The sequence below is a fragment of the Maylandia zebra genome, linkage group LG15, assembly GCF_041146795.1.
Source record: "Maylandia zebra isolate NMK-2024a linkage group LG15, Mzebra_GT3a, whole genome shotgun sequence".
NCBI classification, from domain to species: Eukaryota; Metazoa; Chordata; class Actinopteri; order Cichliformes; family Cichlidae; genus Maylandia; species Maylandia zebra.
In genome coordinates this window covers 4509530-4530379 of record NC_135181.1, presented here as the reverse complement: position 1 = coordinate 4530379, position 20850 = coordinate 4509530, and the positions used below count along the sequence as shown (strand labels likewise).

General features: G+C 42.1%; 1 protein-coding gene across 3 annotated transcripts in view; it reads right to left on the bottom strand.

Moving 5' to 3' along the window:
• Nucleotides 1-20850, bottom strand: part of plcb1l (phospholipase C beta 1-like) — a 129627-nt gene that overhangs the window by 55419 nt on the left and 53358 nt on the right. For all 3 annotated transcript variants that reach the window (XR_013093092.1, XM_004542152.4, XM_004542153.4), the window contains exons 4-5: nt 1356-1496; nt 39-118 (exon numbers count right to left, since the gene is read on the bottom strand). Coding sequence is in view for 2 of the 3 variants with exons in the window: in XM_004542152.4 (XP_004542209.2) it covers nt 39-118; nt 1356-1496 (221 nt within the window). In the remaining variant the exon portion in view is untranslated. The remainder of the gene's footprint in view (nt 1-38; nt 119-1355; nt 1497-20850) is intronic.

Here is a 20850-nt window from a genome sequence, read left to right as displayed (position 1 = left end):
GCGTATGTGTCCGCGTGTGCATGCATCCGGTGACGTACGCTTTTTCGAGGCACGCCTCTCTGGACATGTTCTGCACCAAGAGGTTGGACGCCAGGTTGAAAAGCTCTTCTGCCCATTCCTGCAGGAAATAAAACGCACACACAACATTAACACACACACACACACACACCTAGAGTCAGGAAAGAGAGCGGCAGTGAACTCCTTTGTGCTTTGATGCTGATAACTGCTGAAGGCTGGAAGTTTGTGTTCAGTTTCTGCTGCCATGTGTCAGGAATAAATGAAGTTCATGCATACTGAGTAGGTATGCTGATCATTTTTCATAATTTTCCAGAGTGGTAAATGACTTGATGATGAACTTATGATCCAGGTTTTCACCATGATCCTAAAAAAAGAAATGGTACCTCCGTCTAAAGCCTCCTAAATCAATTAAAAATAAACAACTATTAAGAAATGCTTTCACTCTTTGAGAATATTATTTATTGCTTTTAATGGCTTAGTTTAATAGCAAATACAAAAAATAGGCACAAAATTAAAACCCCATGCATATTATAGAGCAAGTCCCCATCAAAGAGCCTAAACAGCTGTGACCCATCGAGGTGTAGATTCACTAATTCATCAGCAGCAGATTCACAGATCTGACTAGTTTTTTTCCAGCACATCCCACAGATGTCTAAATGAACTGACATCTGTGGAATCTGAAGGCAAAGTTAACATCTTGGAAGCCTCGTCATGCTCCTTAAAAGCATTCCCAAGCACTTTTTACGGTGTTCCACGACTCATTGCCCCTATGAAAAACTCTAATGTCGTCAGAGAGTACCTTTGCAATTCAGACACGAGCTTGGTTTGCACTAATGTTTAGGTATGTGGTACGTTTAAGATTAACATCCACATGAATCCAAGAATCCCAGGAAAACATTACCCAGAGCATCACACTGTTTCTGGCAGCTTGCCTTCAATTCAATTCAATTTTATTTAAATAATACAAAACAAAAACAGTTGCCTCAAAACAGTTTATATTGTAAGGTAAAGACCCTACATTAATACAATTATTACGATGCACTATTCTTCACATAGTGCATCCTGCTGCCTTCTTTTTCTCCAGGTGAATGATGCCTGGTTGCCCACATGATGGGTGAGTATAGGCACATGGGTAGGGCTACACAACCTCACCCTGACTGCCCAGTTACTGGCTAAGATACCCCACTCACCACTGTAGATGCCGGAGATGCCACTGCACAGGTCAAAGTTATTACTCACTTCACCTGTCTGTGGTTGTTTTTGGTTGTCCTGGTTATGTACAATAAAAAAGTAGTTACTTTGTTTACTGCTGCTATGCATGATTTTCTTTTTTTTACCTTCGCAATCTCCTCTTGGAACGCCATGAAGTTCAGGTAGGTGATATTCACCATGTCGGTGCCACTCACAACCGTCAGCATCCTGCTCTCCAACTTCCCCGACAGCGTGCTGTTATCCAGCAGCTCGCGCAGCTTGGCTTCCTTTACAATGAAACAAAAACACACAAATAAAAAAAACATATGTTATAACAAAGAAATGAACTATTCAGATCTAAATGAAAAACAAAAGTCACCAAATGAATGAATTTCTATAACAAAATCCCCTTCAATGACACATCGACAGCCACGGAGTGGTAATGATAATTTTCTTAGGAGAAAGAGAAGTATTTAAAATTTTTATATTTAAAAATAATATCCCTTACAGGCATGGATGAGGAACACTTAATTAATAAGCTTTCACAATGATCTCGTTTACATAAAAAAATTATTTATAGTGCTTTAGATTCTCTAATTCAGGGACCTAATACAGTGTTGCGTATGTCCCACTTGATCAATGCCCTTTCCTCTCATGTGATTATTGCAACAACTGGTCACAAGTCACATGATCATATGCTCGATATCCTATTGGCTAATGCTTTTGTATTTTTTCATTTCATATCTGCTCCAATTAAAAGCCTCAAATAAAGCATGTTGATAAAAGAAATTGTGCTACATAACCCAAGTTCTGAACACTTTATGTTAGCCTCTAATCCGGGCTGCACACACGTTGAACCTTGGTGGAACAGATCAGCCAGAGCGGCATCTAAAAGCTAGCAGGCCAAACAAAGCTTCAGCGAAATGGCAAATGACATAAAACAGGCCACAGAGGAAGATGAGCAATGCTTTTTTTGAGGAAGTGGGAGACGGCACTGCTCTGTGTCATGGCATTTTGCTGTGATGTTGTTTCAAAACAAAAACAGTCTCTGAATGAACTCAGAGGAAACAAGACTGGTTAACATTTGGGAGTTCGCACCTTATTTGATGGCTGATTTGGTTGATTAATTAGAGGACAGAGGTAGAGAGTCCGTGTGCTACAGCACCAGCGATTCTCAGTTTGTGTAAAGGGTGCATATGGCAGGCTATACAAGCAGGACAAGAGGTGGGTTAAGTATTGAATGGAGAACTTACATGTAGACATGTAAGCACAAATGTCCAATAAGATGTCAGCACAGGATTTATTGTGTTATTTATTATTTATTAATAACCCCATGACAGCTCCCCAAAAATGAGAGCATGAGGGTTTTCCAGCCTTGCTTTTTAGCTTGTTTTAAGCCCAAAAAACATCCTCCTGTCTCAACATATTTCCAGCTTAACTGCAAAACCCCCCATACATACAATAACTTGTAATCAACATCACAGGAAAAAATGTTTTGCTAAAAAAACACCAGAGGACTCACTTAACCCAGGAGACCCGAGGAGAATGCTTTTCTTGCTCTCAAAGGGTTTTATTTTTAAAGGCTTATATAAAAACTGCAAATTCCTAAGTCAACAGAAATTGTCCCCACATTGAGAAAAAGCAATTGTCGGACTTAGTACAACCCTAATTCTCTCATCATCCGACAAAATCAGAGGGCTGCTGCAGGAAGTCTGATCTCTCCTACAACAAAACACTGGGTGCTGGCAATACTCCAGCTCCCACAGAGGAAAAACTCTGGAGAATTTGCATTCAGCCGAGCTAATTGTCAGAGGAGAATTAAACCAAACTAATTTTAGCAAATATATATTTAAGAAGTTCATCTTTGGTGCGAATCACAAAAAAAGCCCAAAAAAAGAGAACCCAACTACAATGCCTCTGAGGAGAAAGAGAGGAATAACAATGATCTCCTTCTCTTCTTTGCAAACCCAGTATGCAAGTGGCATACAGAATTCTTGCTCCGGCTTAATTAACACAACAGAAAAGCCCTGTAAAGGATTTTGCAGTGAAAGCAAATGAGCTTCCACTAATTTGACCAATCAAACAAAGAGCATTGTGTCCTGTGTCATGCTGATAAATGTCCTCTACACATCCCTCACACCCCCCAATCAAATTGTGGAGGCTTAGTGGCGCCTGCGATTATCACACTGAGAACTTCTAAGGCAATACATGTTCACCCTGTCCCTTCTGACAGCCTGTGTACTCCCCCCTTAACTAGTTTATGTGGCTAAGGAGGTACTTCTTGAAAATAAGACGTTGCTCTTTTAAATTAAAGAAAAAATGTATATGTGGAGAAAACAGGTTTTCAGTGTTGTGTATCATTTAGATGGTTAGAGTCATGTGTGGACTTGACCACCAATCGATGGAATACACACACATGCACATCCTGAGTTCAATGAGAATCAATCACTGTCCACTTATGTATTCTGAATGACACCCGCGTCATCATTCAAAGCATAAAAAGCCACTTGGAATTTGCTAAAACACACAAAGCTCCCTCTGAGAAACGCTCTGGCTGACAGCCAGACATGAAAGGCTTCTGAGAACAGACGGGATGACAGTAAGATGCATATTTCATTTATTACTACAACGTCAATGCAATTTGATATTGTTTTGAAGCTACTGGTAGCCATTAGCTGAACGTAGGGCTCATCTCCCACTATGCAGTCATATGGGCGGGAGCTGCAGGCACTTACATCAGCAGTTATGTTGGGAAAAGACTGACTGACTGAAAGAAACAAGCTGACAGGTGGGCCCTGCTGGACGGGAGCAGGAGCAGGGGGAGGGAGCAGGAGCAGGGGTGGAGGAGATGAGGACAAAATAAAGAAAAGTAGAAATAAAGCAAGGAACAGAGAGCAATGGAAGGAGAGGAGCAGGAAGGGGGTAAGCCATGTGAGTGAAAACCAATTTGTGCTGGTGCATTGGGGGAGCTATTAGAGGCATGCCTGCGGTCTCAGTTACCACAAGGAGTGGAGATTCAGAGAAAGGGAAAGGGTAGGGATGGGATTTGGATGATGGTGTGGTTGAGTTAAGCCTTTATGAAAACACAGCCATGGCCTCTGTCTTCTGTTGCTATAGTGCACGCGTGTGAGTGTCGTGTATGATGCTTGTGAGCACGTGCTTAGTCAAGCTTTCAAGGTGCATGTTGGCAGCTGCTGCCTGTCAGTATAAGAACTCTTCTCAAACACTTAGCATTCAGCTGGAGATGCAGCCCAAGGAAATACACAGACTTTCTCCTTCTGCCTTAGTTTGTCACGAGGCCCCCACCTGCCCCCACCTGTCACCAGCCATGCGCTCAGACTGTGTCACACTCTGTTGGGCACAGGGAAGAGATTCAGATTGGCAAAGAGAAGTCAGCCACACCTCAGGTCATTAAACCTGCAGCACGGCACCTGTCTAAACCCTCTCTCCTGCGCACACAGCTCGGACACACACCATCGCAAATGCACACACCACACGTCCACCTTAGCACAGGCATGGAACTGCACTCGTGCAGGCTCGGCTCAACGCTCACACAGAGAAATACACACCGTCACACAGAGTGTGTGTATAAATAAACACACAGAGAGACATTAGATCAAAGGAAATGTCAGTATGAATGATTGATGATGAGCCATCTACCTACACACCACTCAGCAGGATCTGCAAAATCTAGTGAACCCGGTTAAGGAAAGGGCTTAAATTTAAGTTTATTATTAATGCAGAATGTAACAGTGACTGGGCTAAAAACTGGATGATAATGAACCAAAACTAAACTTAACAACTGATGAAACAATTCTGCACCAGCCTTAACTCCCTTTCAGTTAGGCCCCTGGCAGTACAGCCACTGTGGCCTGCTCACCATCATGGGCCTGACAGGCTACACTCCCCAAGAGGAGCTGCAACCAGACACGGGATGCCCGATGCTGATGTTTTGACGCTGTGTTGAGCTTACACAGATGTTTTGAAAGCCTGCTTTGTGGTTCAAAATGCCCACGTCACTTGATCACATGACGTGGCTATTTTTGGAGCTTTTGACCCCAGTTTTGACAAGCGGCTTGCCTGTTGTTTCTAACCTTGATTGACAGTGTGTAGAAAAAACCCAGTGACACCGAAAACTCCCAGAAAGCTTAAAAGTCATCATCATCATTATTATTATTATTGTTAGCAGCAGCAAGCACAGCAAAGGGCAGTTTGTGGGACCCTATTGACAGCTCAGTTAGCGAAACCCATAGTACCCGCAGGGCAACAGATAATCCCACCGTAGCGGTCAAAAGATACATCGCTCATGTGTAACATGAACCATTAGTCTAGTGCCAAGTTGTAAACCTGCACCTTTATTTAAAAAAGAAATCCCGTTGTGTACATGTCTACATGAAACGCTTGTTTCATGTAGACATGTATGTGATGATTTTCTATTTTTTCCAATTTGCAAAAGAAGAAGCTAAAACTAAACTAAATAAATTGATATTTTTGAATAAAAATCTTTACATAGCACTTGATTTTCTCTTATTGATCTTTATTTTTCATAAGCATAACAAGCTACATTCCACACGTCATTCCACTGTAGATAAAACACAAAGATTAATGGGGCACTGTGGTTACGTATATATCCACAACACGTATGTGGTTATGAAAATACGCTCATTAGCCTCTTCTCTGTAGATTGTATAAATTGTGCATTGAATTTGATAACACGCTGTTTGTTACAGTCAGAGTTTTTCTTGTTTTGTTGTATGGAGATTTCTCCAAAATGTCTTAATTATGGTTATTTTTAAGAACTGGTTAGAATTGCGGAAAATCTGCGTTGCTTAAAAAACTAGCATTATCACCATGTGATATAGCAAAAGTGGCCAGAAGGTGTCACCGTAGAGACGGGTGTCAGATTGTTTCAAAAGCTCGATACAAATTCGACGCATCTGCTCTAAACGTTTTAGTGTTTCACAAGGCCTCGGTTGGCCCATCGCTACAGTGGTCTTCTTACTATCATGGCCTGACTCACTATGCTACTCAAGAGGAGCTGCATGTCCTGCCTATATAATCAGTAGCTCCTCCCACTGCAGGAAATAACAATTATCCAGCAATTGAGTACCAAATCAACTCAATCATAAGCCTATCTAGTTATATGAAGTAAATGAAGCTCTTCTGAGCCTGTTTAAAAACACATTCTCCAAACATTAGGCAAATCTCCCCCTCCTTCATACCATACTTGGTACTTTCCCCCAAGAGCTTGACCGTAAAAGGAGTCCAAAAGGGTCCTGACTGTTTTGGCAGTTCCTGAGTCCAAACCAGAGGAAGGCCAAGTGCATTTTGGAGTAGAGGTCAGAAACCATCAAATTAATCACATACAAGTCTCAAAAACTATTTTTAATCAGACTTGTTTGGAAATTCGTCAGTGACTTAGCAGCAATACAAAGGAAAAATAGCAAGGTCAAAGCATTGTGCGTTGTTTAGAGGTCACACGCCTCCTCATGACACACATGTTGGACAAGTAGTAGTGGAATTGTCGAATGCTTTTATGACGAGCTTCGCTTCACGAATGTATATTAACGTGGTTAAAACAATTATTAGTTGTAAAGGAAAGCTGTTTTAACAGATGAACCTTGCTATGTTCAAGGCAGCTGTAGCAGGAGTACAAGCTGAGTAATGTGACAATTCTTTCTTTTCTTTTTTGAAGCACCAATTCTCACAAGACCTGCATTTTGCATGTTTTTTTAAGCTGGTTTGGTTGGTATCTTGAGGATGGCAGCACTTTAGCTGACTCTGCCAGCCTGCGCATTGAAGTTCACACTGAATTTTTAAAAGCATCTGCACTTGTTAAACAAAAGGATGTTATAGAAGCACTGGGAACTTATTTTATGGATATAATAACGATTTCAGCCTTGTAGTAGTTGTTCAGGCTTTATTCAATGCTGCAACAAGTAAATCAGCTATCTCCTTGAACTATAACTTATCATACAATTTTGGCTAAGCTGTGTATATTCAATAGTGTAGAGTCGTTATAAGGTGTATTTGGTATTTGAATCAAAGAAGATATTCTCATCTTTGCCTTTTCCCCCATCTGACCTCATGCACAATCTGCTCATGGATTTATAATCATCGGACAAATGAGCAGAAAGACTTAAATCCAGCTTGAACATCAGAATTCTGAGGAGCACATTCTAACGTATGGAGCCGCGGCACTGCAGAGCAGTACTATCAGCAGGGCACCTAACCTCCTCCTGCTGCCGGCTAGCCTTGTTAACTAACAGAGCGGCAAGATGCTGCTGGTGGGACGGTAAAGCTTTGGGCCTTTTGGAAGGCAATTATGGGATATCAAGCTGGGGGGTGATGTGCTCATTCTGCCACACAAATGCTGCGCAGATGCATGTTTTTGTCATTTATATGCACTCGTTTTCAGCAGAAAATATTTACTGATGTATGAGCCGCTTCAGTCTGAGCCGTATGACGATATGCCTCGTGTCGCTTATCTTTGTCATTTTATTGATGTTTAGTTTGTCTATATCTGTACGCCGATGTGCATCCTTGTCTACCAGCCAGTGTGAGTCACAGTCTACAGAGCATTTCACCCACAGCAAAGCTAATCCTAAGATGACTCCCTCTCTTGGCAATGCAGTCATTTATTTAAGAGGGTCACGCCGGATCTGCAGAGCATGTTTTAAACATTAGCCGCTTCATAACCTTACACAGACAGAAAGCACTGGAACGTTGATCCTATTAGAAGAAAGCCATAGCTTTTGCTTTCTGTAAATGGCCTTCCTAATAATCCACACTCATTCATGTGCCACCCAGACACATATGAGCAGTGACATCAACGCAGAAAAAAAGAGAAAGGGGGGACTTGCACTTCACACCCTCGCTGTGGGAGTCTGATGCCTTACTGCTACACGGGGACACCATGTAGTTCAGCTTAAAAGCGTTTCTGCTGATCAGTCTGTTTAGTTCAGCCACAGTAGCAGCAGCCTTTCATATAAGTATGGGCGAACTGTCTGCTCCCATTGCAGTTCTGCAGTTTCATACTTTAAACTTCCTCAGTGTGGAAACTGCTTTGCTAACTTTTCTAGCTTCGGGTAAAACTCAGCCACCATACTGCACACTGCCCAAGGATAAGCTGCAGATAAGTCTCACAAACAACCGCACTGTAAACACGATCAAAGAATAAAAGAGAGAGGGGAAGTGCAAGGGAATCGGTGAGGGATGAAGGATCTTTGATTCTGGGTAAGCCGTCTCCCGTCTTTCCTGTGCTGTCTGTATCGCACTCCCACATAGTCATAATTCAGGTGAGAACCAAAGTGTCAATGAGCAGCAGACCACCGCAGTTTCATGAGATGGCGAAATACCCATGAGGACAGGACTAAAAGGTCAGTGATTCATCAGTCAGCTGTCAGGTGATGCATCACCAACCACAGTACAGAAGTGACTGCACACATATTTGGTACATTTGGTGAGTGTGTGTGTGTACTTTGCCATCCAAAGCCAGAAAACACTTTGTCACAAATCTTCGAGTGAAGCGTGAGTGAACAGTTTGCGAAAGAGGAAGCCCTCGGGATTTAAATTGTATTATCTTTTGGAGTAAGACGCTAGGCTTAATGTTTACATGTGTTTGATTGAGGAGTGCAATGATTAAGAAGGGAATCACAATAACAAAAAACACATCCTGATGAAAGCACTAGCTCCTCACAAGCACTCCAGTCGAATACATTAGCCAGTGGTGATGCGTCGCCAGGGCTCAGTCATGCAGCGAGGCACAGGTTGAGAAAATGCGTAGGAGGAAGTTGAAATGCCCCTGTTGAAGAGCTCATTCCAGCTCTTCAACAGGGGCATTTCATTAACCCCGAAGCAGTGAGACATGAAACAAGAGACAGAAGGGGTGGACGGAGGGGAGACCGAGAGCGTATATCACGGCATTTCCAAAATGCCAGCACATCAGCAATAACTCGAGGTGACAGGCGCTCGTTTTCGCGTCTTGGGGAAGTGGCGCACCATTCACACCCAATACTAATCATCTCATGACACGCAGAGGAACTGGCCATTCCAGACGTTCAGGGGGAAAGAGAAAAATTCATTTTTTAAAAGAGGACTTACACAACTGCTGCATTTCTCATTTTATCATGAATAATCTACTCGTGGACTCTTGAATTTATTCCTCTCACCGATCACTTTTATTGTACCGCACAGCTATACTTCTGTCTAGACCCGCAGGGTTAACTGGACTCTACACTCCAGGCTAAAATGCATCTGGAAGAAATTCACAAGTTCAGGTATGTTTATGTTTCACCCCAGAAACCATGTTTTTGTTCATCATGCTGCTTTCATTGGGCCTGGGTGTAAAACAGGAAGATCCAGGTGCATCCAGAGTTTTTCCTCTATCAATTTCATTATTTGGGAGGTTGCTTAGAAAAATGCTTTTGTTTGGTTTTGGTATCTTCAAGGCCCTCAGGGGGTTAATGGTGTCTCTAGTATGGCAAAGATAGATATATTTACTGAGGGTTTCTCAGAGGAGTTGCATAACCTGTTTACTAAAGATTATGCAGCTCTTTCCAGTTACTAGTATACTTGAGTTAATAGCAGGGATAAAGATCTAAAGGAAAGCACTGATGCTTCTACAGCTACTGCAACTTAAAATGGTATACGCAGGACTGCTCCTCCACCTCAGGGGCCTTGCACAGCTGTAGATGCAGCTGCGTCTACAGCTACTTTCACAGATTCAACCGAATTTTATCCTCCGCTGTCAGACTCTGCTCTTCAGTTGAAGCTAAAAGGATTCATCTTAAAGTGGAAAAAGAAGCGTTAAAGTTTCAGAGATATTTCTTGACGATACTTTGTCACCAGCGATGTGCCTGTGAGGAAGTGGCAGTCCTTTGAAAGAGCTTGTGAGGCTGATTTGAGCATGTGCACCAAGCTGTTGTTCCAGGTGCCAGTCATTGATATTTTGCATCCACCATGAGTATTCCCTGGTGGGACACATGGGGGGAAATAAAGCTTTAAACCAACTGCTTAGACATTTTTACTGCCTTGGGGTGAAATCAAATGTTGCAAAATACTCATAAAAACTGTCATGTATGCCAAATTGTAAGGAAGCCTTACCAGTAAATTCCTCCATCTCCATTTCAGCTATTGCTGAGTGTTTTGAACATATAACATCCTCTGCCTACCATCCAAAGTTACCTAACTATAAAAGCACAGGTTGATCGTGCTGCAAAAGTATATAGAGAGTCCGTTTACCTCCTTTTGTGGATGAAAACGGACCCAAGAGTCATTAGGTTCAACCGAGAAGAACTGGTGTTTGGTCTCACAGTGCCCTTAAAGCTGCTAACAGACACCTGGAAGGTTAGATCAACCTTTGCTTTCTAATCTTTCAGACTCTGTGGAGTTTTATGACCAAGTTCCACAGCAGTGTGACATGACCTAAACTAAATTCTGGAGCAAGCCCAAGAAACAATGAGATGTTGATATTATTTGGAGACAAAATACAGAGCATTTCAATTTTATTTATATAAAGTCACCTCAAGGTGCTTTATATTGTAAAGTAAAGACTGTACAATAATAGAGAAAAAACCCCAATAATCAAACAATCCCTTTTGACCATACGCTTGATAACAGTGGGGAGGAAAAACTCCTTTTAAGAGGTAGAAACCTCCAGCAGAACCAGGCTCAGGGGAGGGGCAGCCACCTGCCATTGAACAGTTGGGGGTGAGGGGAAAAGAAAAGGGACAAAATGGCTTTGGAGTGTGAAAACCACCCACGTCAGCAGTGTTGGGATGGGTTATGCAGGCTTGGGACTGGCACTACACTAGCTTGTGACCTGCCTGAAGCTGGGTTTGTATTTCCTCCTGCTATATAATTGGCGATCATTTACATGTAAGATGCATACGTTTTGTCTAGTACCCTCTATGGACAAAACATTAACATGCAGAGTTCAAACATCTCCCTGAGCTGGATGAAGAACTCTGATCACAGAGTGATGCACTGAAGTTTAGTGCTGCAATGCTTTGACTTTGAATCTGGTTTTACTGGACACCCTTTGAAGTTTCAGTCCTAGAACGAATAATTAGGCAGCTTGGCAGCAACAGGAATACTGGAAACCTACTTCTACTTCAACATAATACAACCGGCACCTGTTAAAAGCCAAATCCAGCCCCTCTCACACTCTTTCCCCTGCTTGGCAGTCTGAACAACAGCATTCCCTTTCCCACCACACTTGTTTCCTTTGTTTGGTTTTTCATTTGTAATATACTTAAGTTAGGTAACCATACTTCGCTGACTCCCGTGTTCATGAATATAACTGTCATCTTTTCTTCCCGGATGTCATCTTGAATTTTGTGCAGTTGATTTTATTTACCAATAAAGGCTCACAAATACAGACATCGGCCAACGCAGAACAGATTCTGAGTATAAAAGTTGCCGGTCTACGACCGCAGAGTTTAAACGAAGTAAGCCTTGTGTAGTCTGAAAGCTGCTGACAGCCATACCCGCAGACCCGGCCAGCAAATGGCACAAACTCCTAATTTAGTCATATGAACGCTCTTGACATCTCATTCAGGCTGCCGTGTCATTGAGAGAAAACACATTCTTCACCAGAAACATAAAGACTGCTTGACAGCATTTGACTGCAAATCACAGCCCCCACAGTAACCAAGTCATCTGATTTAACTGTCACCCAAAACACGGAGGAGTTGCCACAGATTTTAATAGAACTCATCTTTTCAGCAGCAATGTAAGGACACACTGCTTTGGCGTTTGCACGTATACTTCCGACAAAATCTCACCAGATATCACATGATAGAATTTAATTAATCGCTCATATAGATTCCTAATAATTCTTTGACATAATTCTTAAAATCTCTGCTATCCTAGTAAGCTGAGCATGTTTTTTTAGGGTCAAGATGACTTTAATTTTTCCAAAGAACAAAAAAATGGAAGAATCTCAATTGCCTGCACATGGTGACTGCAGGACTTTGAAGAGAAAAATCCTCCAGAAATGGGCAGGAAATTGGTCAATCTTGCTGAGAAATCTACTTTCCTCTGGCATCAAGATAGCATGCAAAGCATATCAGGAGGACCTTTACACCAATACTAGCATGATCAAAAGTTACAGTGTATTTATTTAATAGTGGTTGCCTTTTTTTAACCATTAATCTCAATAAAACACACCAAAAAAAAAAAAAATCTCAACATGTTACAGCAACTCAACAGATACATTTAAGAAGCAATAAAGAAAATAAATGCTTTTCACTAAGTTTTAAGGTGTTACTGTGTCACTCTGTGCAGTCTCTACAGAATAAGGTAATTGTTAAAAAGGTTGTTTGAGTATTTCTGTTCACAGAAATCCAGTCATAACTCTCACAACCACTGGGACAGGCCACCAGTGAATACACAATTATATGGCCATTAATGGCCAAAAACAAACTTGTGTAACAGATGCTTGAGGCGTGAAGGGACCTGTTGAGAAGCAGGCTGCCAGTTTGGATTAAAAAAAGAACATAAAAGCTTGGAGGACTCTGCGTATGGATAATTATACAGAGGAGAGACGCCACATTTCTGTCACAGTGCTCCTCAGTTCCTGAGAGAACCTTTTACAAGGGCACGTGCTCCATACGCAGCATTAAAATTAGGTCATAAATATTACATGTGTTCAGACACGCAAGGGGACTTTGTGAGCATCGAATAGTGACCCGGTTTCTCGGGGAGAGAGTTTGAAGGAGTGAATAAGCAGAAGAAAAGTGGCAAGAGGATGATTCACGCTGTGTGTGAATCACTCTGAAGGAAAGACGGAGAGACAGAAGGGGCAAGGGTTGATGAGGTGGAAGTAGTCTACCTGGCATACACTCTCCCTCCAGCTGACTGAGCCCACATTGGGCACACAGGAAGGCAGAGGTGCGGACGGGAGGGAGCTGACCTCAGATACACCGCATGAACTCCAGCGGGAGAAAAATAATCAGCTGCCAGGACTCACAAAAGCAGCTCTTCTCATTAGAATGAGCACTAAACAAAACTCGGGACTCGCTAGCGCACAGAAAAGTCAAACAGCTGAGCCTGAAATCGAATTGAACAAGTACAACGCTTGTTTCAAGAATTTTGGAAAATGTCATAAGCATCATGCATAATAAAATGATATATTGCTAGAAAAAAGCTGAGAAATTTTATAAAGACAGCTTTTGAGTCCATTGTTCATAATATCTAACTAAATTGAGCATTTATTGCAGTTTTGGTTCCAGAGCAAAGAAAACAGGAGTAAACTAGCGCTAAAATGTTACATTTGGGTAAAACATAACATAAAATGTTACGTTTGTAAGAAAAAACATAAAATGTATCATAAAATGTTACGTTTGAGTAAAACGTAACATTTTACTCAACTTGTGTAAAAGTCTTTGACAAAGTTTCTAGTAGCAACTCGCTACTTAAAAGTTCCTCCTCTGTGTCATTGTGTCCCAGGTATTCTGGTCATTACTCCCACCCACTGCCTCTGACTCACACTCTTGAATTTGTGAGGTAGATGAACCCCATTTTGTTCAAGCTGTCCATCAAGTGGCACTCTGTCAGGGGTGGCACAAAAAACAGCTCGCAGGCACCGGCAACTGGCAGGTACATAACTATGGTAATTATCCTCTAGTCATACACAAGCTCTAATTTAGCGAGGGCAGACTTCTGAAAACGCAGAGGAGCTCTGACGGACTGCTAACAGCCAACCACACGTGGAAGGACACATGCGTGTGCGCTGGCATCCAAAAAGGCGCAGATGTATATACACCCACACAAAGACTAATAAACATAATTGGTGAAAAAATAGGCACGAAGCAGAGGCAGCCAAGAGACGGGTGAAACGGGCATTTACATTTTCGATGCTTCCTTGAGCGAGAAACTGAATCTGCTCCATTCTCTAAGTGACCCTGAAATGTGACTTCCCCGCTGAGAGGTGAAGCAGTAACAATCCGGTTATGTGTATTATTAGTGACTGTGCATAACATAGTGTCTCCGGTGAAAATATTTGACTGGAAAAAATAAATGGGCATGAATCACAAGCAGTGCAACTTTGATGACCATCAAATGTGACGATTCAGTCAGCAAAAATTCAGCAACCAGGCCAAGTAATTTCCAATAAATGAACAACGAAAAGAACTTTGTATGTGAAGTGCACGAGCAAATAATACAGCTTCACAGACGCAGGTATAAACTGAACAACAACTCAGAAGCCAAGCGGGCAAAGCAGCCGCACACAAGAGGGTCTGCTTGGCGAGCGCTGCAGCAGATTCCCGCTCTAGCAGGCAACTCTGCGCTCGAAGCTGAATTCTGCTCCTTCAATTCAATCTGATTTCAAGCAGTCTGGAGGGCAGAGCCCAAAAAGTACAAGGGCCCTAATGTGATTTGTCACTTTCAAAGCAGTGATGCCACAACCTCTGCGACTGACAGGTTAAGTTTACTGCATTACAGTGAGTTAGTTTTTGTTTAGGCACTAGCTCAGGGTATGGCAGTCTTACCATTTCATATCAGGCAAATGAGTGGTTTGAAGTTGTCATGTTGCGCTGTAAGCGAAAGACAGTCTGTTGCATTTTCTTTTTGAGGGACTATTATCTGGAAAAACTACTATAGTGGAGCCCTTACAGCCAGACTTGTACTGTGTTTCACTGAGTGACATCTGGCAGTTACACAAACATGGTTTACACCTATTTGTTTGCATTTTGGAAATGTGAACAAATAGAATTGACCGATCTGCTTTAACTCATTAATGGAGATTTGTCGCGTTAATGCAGTTATGGCGTTAACGTCATTTTAACGAGATTAACGCTGACAGCACTAATTCTTATTATATTAAGGTAAACCTGTGATTAAACTAAATGAGATAGATAGCTGTTGTTAGTTAACTTGACAAACTTCATGGTCCCATATATAAGCAAATACGGTACAGAAGCACCAGTTATTTTGCTGCCACAGTGCACTCTCATGCGATGGCGATTTGCCTGCTTGGCTGTTGACTTCTACACGCGTGGGTTGTTGATTTTATGTGTGAGGAAATTTAAGTGCACAAGTGGCAATGAATACCTGCGCCTGTGAAATTAGATTACTTGGTTGAGATTATGTTTTATCTCGCATAGAATTAATGACATAACCCTGACTCCGTATTTATGTTCTTTAAAAATGTCTGCCAAAATTACCTACAAAGAGGGTGGATGGGAAAAAAATAGACAATTCCAACCATCAGTACTTCATCTGGCACCCTGCTAGGGACCTTCCATAAGCCAGGAACCCAGAGGAGAGAAGCCCTACAGGGGCAAGCATCTACAATGGGGCCCGGGAGTAAATAATTCACAGGAGTCCCTGTTGGCATGGTGGAGCCTTCAGGCTGTAGTTGCTCTGCCACTGCAGATGCTGTAAGGAGGCAGCATATGTCCTCTCCCTTTGGCTCTTTCCTTTCTTGGACTCCTTCACTTGCACATCCTTTCCTTCCATCTTGATAAACCGCTCTCATGTGCCGTGCCCTTGCCACGCAAAGGACTCAAGCAGAATCCAGACTCAATGACATCTTTAATAATCCTGACCAGAACCAATTGGGTTTATTGGGGGAAATTCCTGCAGGACATAGAAGGAGGGCTGTGGAGCATCAGAATTAGTTGAAGAGGAGAGGCTGTTTCTTTTTTTGTCTTTCTGCTCACAAAGCAGTATGCTTCACATGTACCTGGCAGCACCTGACTATGACTTGATTTGTTTGGCTAATATGAATGACACGCAGGTGTTGTGTAATAATACAAAACAAAAAGCTAGTGCATTACAAGTGTCCTGCAATAAACTAGTCTTTTGAATTACAGAACTGAGGAAGAATAGTGATTTTTCTCTTACTTTATTCTGTCTTGAACGCAAATGTGGCATTACAAAATTACTGTTACCTCCTGATTTTTAAGGTACTGTGCATCTCTAAGGGCAAATTCACGGCAGATCTTGATTGAATCCACACATCAAAACTCACTGTTTTCCTGTGAAAGCACAGTGGGGCTATTTCACTTCTTATTAAAGCTAACAGCTCAGAAGGTATCTGCTTCAGACGGCGGTGCATGCGGGATCATTCAAGCCTTTGCAAAAATAAAGAAAAAAAAGAAACTGGCAGCTGTTTAGCCATGCAGTCACTGCAGTTCCCACAACTACAGTAGATGGCATAATTTGGTACATAAACGACCCCAATTGTGCCTACAAATCCCTCAGTAAACATTTAAGGACCCTTAGTGAGCACTGTGCAGTGATAATTATGCTTTATCCGCTGTCTGTAGTCATCGTTTAGCCTTTTGCCATCATTAGCTCCGCTGTGACACAGACATCCTGCTGTCCCGACTTCCCCAGACCATCTGCCTGACTAGGCCATGCCAGCCACCAAACCAACCAACCACCTACACCCCTATGCCCCATTTGGTCTGGCATCTGTGTGCTCCACTGATCTGCCAACAAAGATTTACTGAATGTTTAAACAAGCCCTTGGATATTTGACAACATTCATTTTCCCATTTAAGCCCATGGTCTCATTTTCAGTCAACAGTGGCTGCGGGGACAGCCCATTTCCAGACCCCACGGTGCTAATGATACACATAATGCGAGAGATCAAAACTCCGTGCGGAACTAGCCTCCATATCTGATTGGTTTGGATTCTGTGACCGATCTTGGATAAAAGATGATTATCAGTCCACGGTTGTTCTCTACCAGACAACACAGACACCTATGGCCCCCAGGCATATTAAGCCAATCTCAGCCTTTAATGACAGCCAAGGACAAGAGTCTAGACACAGCTGATTATCAGAGAAACCTCTGAATTGTTTCTTTTTTTGTTTTGTTTTAAAGGTAACAGCTTTTGGTGCAGGAAAAGATGGAAATGAGCAAGAAGGGCGGTAACTGAATGAAAACTGGTGTCTGCCGATCCTTTTACACAATCCAGAAACGTAACTGAAAGCCACATCGGGCTTTAAGGGTACACAAACAGAATATAAAACGTGCCTTAAATACAGTCTTTAACACTTCAAATCCCAAAAAGCTCATTCTGTTCATCTGGAAGTAGCGTTTTCAGTGGAAGACACGTTTCGTCACTCATCCAGAGACTGAAGAAGTCACTTGTTTGAGAGACGAAATGTTTCTCCTACTGAAAACGCTACGTCCAGATGAACAGAATCAACTTTTTGGCACATATAAACTGTTTGCTGCTCTATAACAGATGCTTTCACAACAGGCAGGCCAAACATATCGCTGCTGCCTTTCCTGTTTCCAACACTGTCAGCCTACCATTCCAAGCGAGGACATTTCAGCCGAATTCAATCAGACATTTATCATCTTCCACCCTGAATAAGAGCATATGAGACCTGTCGTCATGTCATCAGTTATGATGACTGCATATAGATTCTTAAACATGCTGTGTACACAGGACCACAGTGGCATGCACTGACAGAGCAAATCTGTACCAGTAGAGTAGATGGAAGTCATTATAGCCTATTTATGCTGCATAATAGTGATTCCTATGCAACAATAGGAATATAAAGATAGGAGCCTGTCAGAAATATTTACATATTTTGAGTGCATTATTGTGAATAATATGGTAGTGACATTCCTGGATTTGATGTGGTTTTCCTGATGCTAGTGATATGTTCTGCCTTAGCTTTGGATGTTAACAAAAGTTGAAAAGGTGATTAAGGCTGACATGACAAAAGAGTGTTAAGTGAAGCGGTTTTATGCTACTGGCAGTTTTCACTTGCTTTTAGGATTATTAAGCTAAAATACTTGTTAAGCACTCACGTTTTCTCAAGAAAGTGTTGCTATCATCTCTCGTAAGTGTTACACTTATGAAACAGAACCTGCAGTCTGTCGGCGTCCAAACCATGTGGTGTGCAGAATGGAAGTGGGGGAGCATGTCCAACCAAACAAATGGCTGAAAAAAGAAATAACAAAAGCCCAGCTTCCCAAAGGAAAGAAAAAAGACCAAGTATGCCAGTTCTTCCAAACTTAGCTTCATCACGCATCACCGAACGTGAAAAAACAAAATGTACGTGTGTAAGAGAGGGATAAGTGAATGCGTCTTATACCTCCATTTGCTGTGCTCTTTTAGGCAGTGGATAGTTCAAGAGAGAGCTGTGTCTCTGGAGCAACAGCATTGAGAATCAGACATTTTCTTTACCAGCCCTCCTAAATGTACTATTAAAAACCAATTAGGCCTTTGCTGTGCTTATGTGCTTCACAGGAATCGTTGAAGGGAGTGAGAAAGGTCACCTGTCTCTTTAAGTCTTGACATTTATACGCACAGGTATAGAAACGATCATTCAAGTGCACCCAGTGTGTGCCGAGTCTACCTCTGTCCTCACCTATGTGATTTATGTTGTCAGGAGAAAGCTAGTGTGACCAAAATGTCAATTAATAAATTTCCCAAGAGCCGCTCTCTCGTCTCACCCACTTCGTCACGATCTGTACGCCACATGAAGCATCTGTTATGAATACATGGATGATGACAGTACAGTGGGAAAACACTGAGCTGATATTAATCATTCCAGTTACATCTGGACAAATTAGAGAGGAGAGGTGAGAAACTCATTTCTGCCCGAGGGCATGTCTGAATGTTTAACCATCCACTCGCATGGTCTGGCTACAAAATGAGATATCTGCGATTTGAAATGATCAACGAGCAGTCTTTCATTAGCGCCGCTTCATTGGCACTCACGATCATTAACAAAGTAAGGCAGTTTCAGTATAGTTCTCAGTTAAAGTTAAGACTCATTTGAGACGCTTTCTTCCAAAATCATCAACTTTTGCAAAGTAGATTAGATTGGATGTTTTCAGGAAGGCGATAATTAGCATGAAAATGGTTCTGAAGTTGTGCCAGTGGCACTTCAAAACTCCCAGGTGATGTAATAGCTTTCTGCAGATTCATAAACATTTGAAGGATCACAGAAAGTGAGCTTTAAGTGTCCCTTTGCTGGGTTTAATTAAGAACACATGCTGCCAAAAACAGTTTTCATAGGAAAATGATACTTGATGAAACAGATTTTTTTTTTAAAATCATTGTCTCTGAATATTAAAATCACAAGTCTCGAACAGCAAGTAGACCTCAGTAAAAGTTGCTCCAATTAAGCAGCCAATCAGACTCACAAGTCTGACTGAGAGATGAGGTTTTCAGTTCTCGCTGACAAAAGAAAAGAGGTGCGAAGGTCTGTACACGAGAACAGAGTTAATTAGAGATGAATGTGATCGTCTCTATGTTCCCCTGTCAAATGGAAACCATGTGTCTGAAAACCTTCCCTCTTCTTGCTACCTGTTAGGCTTGCCATTCCTCCTTATGGTTTCCATGGTAACACACCCACAGAGCTGTTCATAACACTTCAAATTTCATGCTCACCTGCACAGTGGGTAGTATGTATGGTACATCACCACTGAAAGTTAATTCCATTGTCTGGCTTATGTCGTTTTGCCAAGTAAATTCAAATTCAAATTCAAATTCAAATTTTATTTGTCACGTACACAGTCATACACAGTACGATATGTAGTGAAATGCTTGGACAACTGCTCGTGACCTAAAGAAAACAAAAAAGGAAAAGGCTATGAATAAGATAGGAAATAAATATGAAAAATTAAAAAGGGTAAATTTAACTAAGAAGGAATAAAATATAAATTAAGGTTAAAAATGAAATAACTGTACAACACAAATTAGAATGAAGGGTAAATTTAACTGGGAAGAATAAGATAAAATATATAAATTAAAGTTGAAAATAAAATAACTGTACAACAAAATACACAATATAGAACTATATAAGAATGTATGAAGAAATATAAATATAAATAAATATATACACAATAACAGCAGCGTGATTTAAGTAATGAAGTGAAAACAATGTCCAGAAAGTCCAGTGTGTGTAAGAACCATATGTGTGGGTCAGTACTGTGTGGTGGTGTGATTGAGAGACCGTATCGCCTGTGGGAAGAAGCTCCTCCTCAGTCTCTCTGTGTTGGTCTTCAGGGAGCGGAATCGCTTTCCTGACCTCAGCAGAGAGAACAGTCTGTTGTTGGGATGGCTGAGGTCCTTCACGATCTTCCTGGCCTTGGTCCAGCACCGCCTGCTGTAGATTGAGTGCAGGTCAGGGAGCTCGGAGCGGATGGTGCGCTCAGCTGACCGCACAACCCTCTGTAGAGCTCGTCTGTCCTGCATGGTGCTGTTCCCGAACCAGGTTAAGATGTTTCCCGCCAGGATGCTCTCTATGGTGCACGAGTAAAAGTTCCTGAGCACCTTGGAGGGCAGTTGGAAGTCTCTCAAGCGTCTGAGGTGGTAGAGACGCTGACGGGCCTTTTTCACCACGGTGTTGATGTGACAGGACCATGACAGGTCCTGCGTGATGTGAACTCCGAGGTATTTGAAGCTGTCCACTCTCTCCACTGGGCACTCGTTGATGACGGGGGTCTGGTAGTTCCTCTCCTGCTTAGTGCTGAAGTCCACTATCAGCTCCTTTGTCTTACTGACGTTTAGAAGGAGGTTGTTCCTCTGGCACCAGTTCTCCAGATTCCTAATCTCCTTCAGGTAGGCCGTCTCGTTGTTATCAGAGATCAGGCCCACCACGACGGTGTCGTCAGCAAACTTGATGATGGTGGTGGAGCTGGTAGTGGCCACACAGT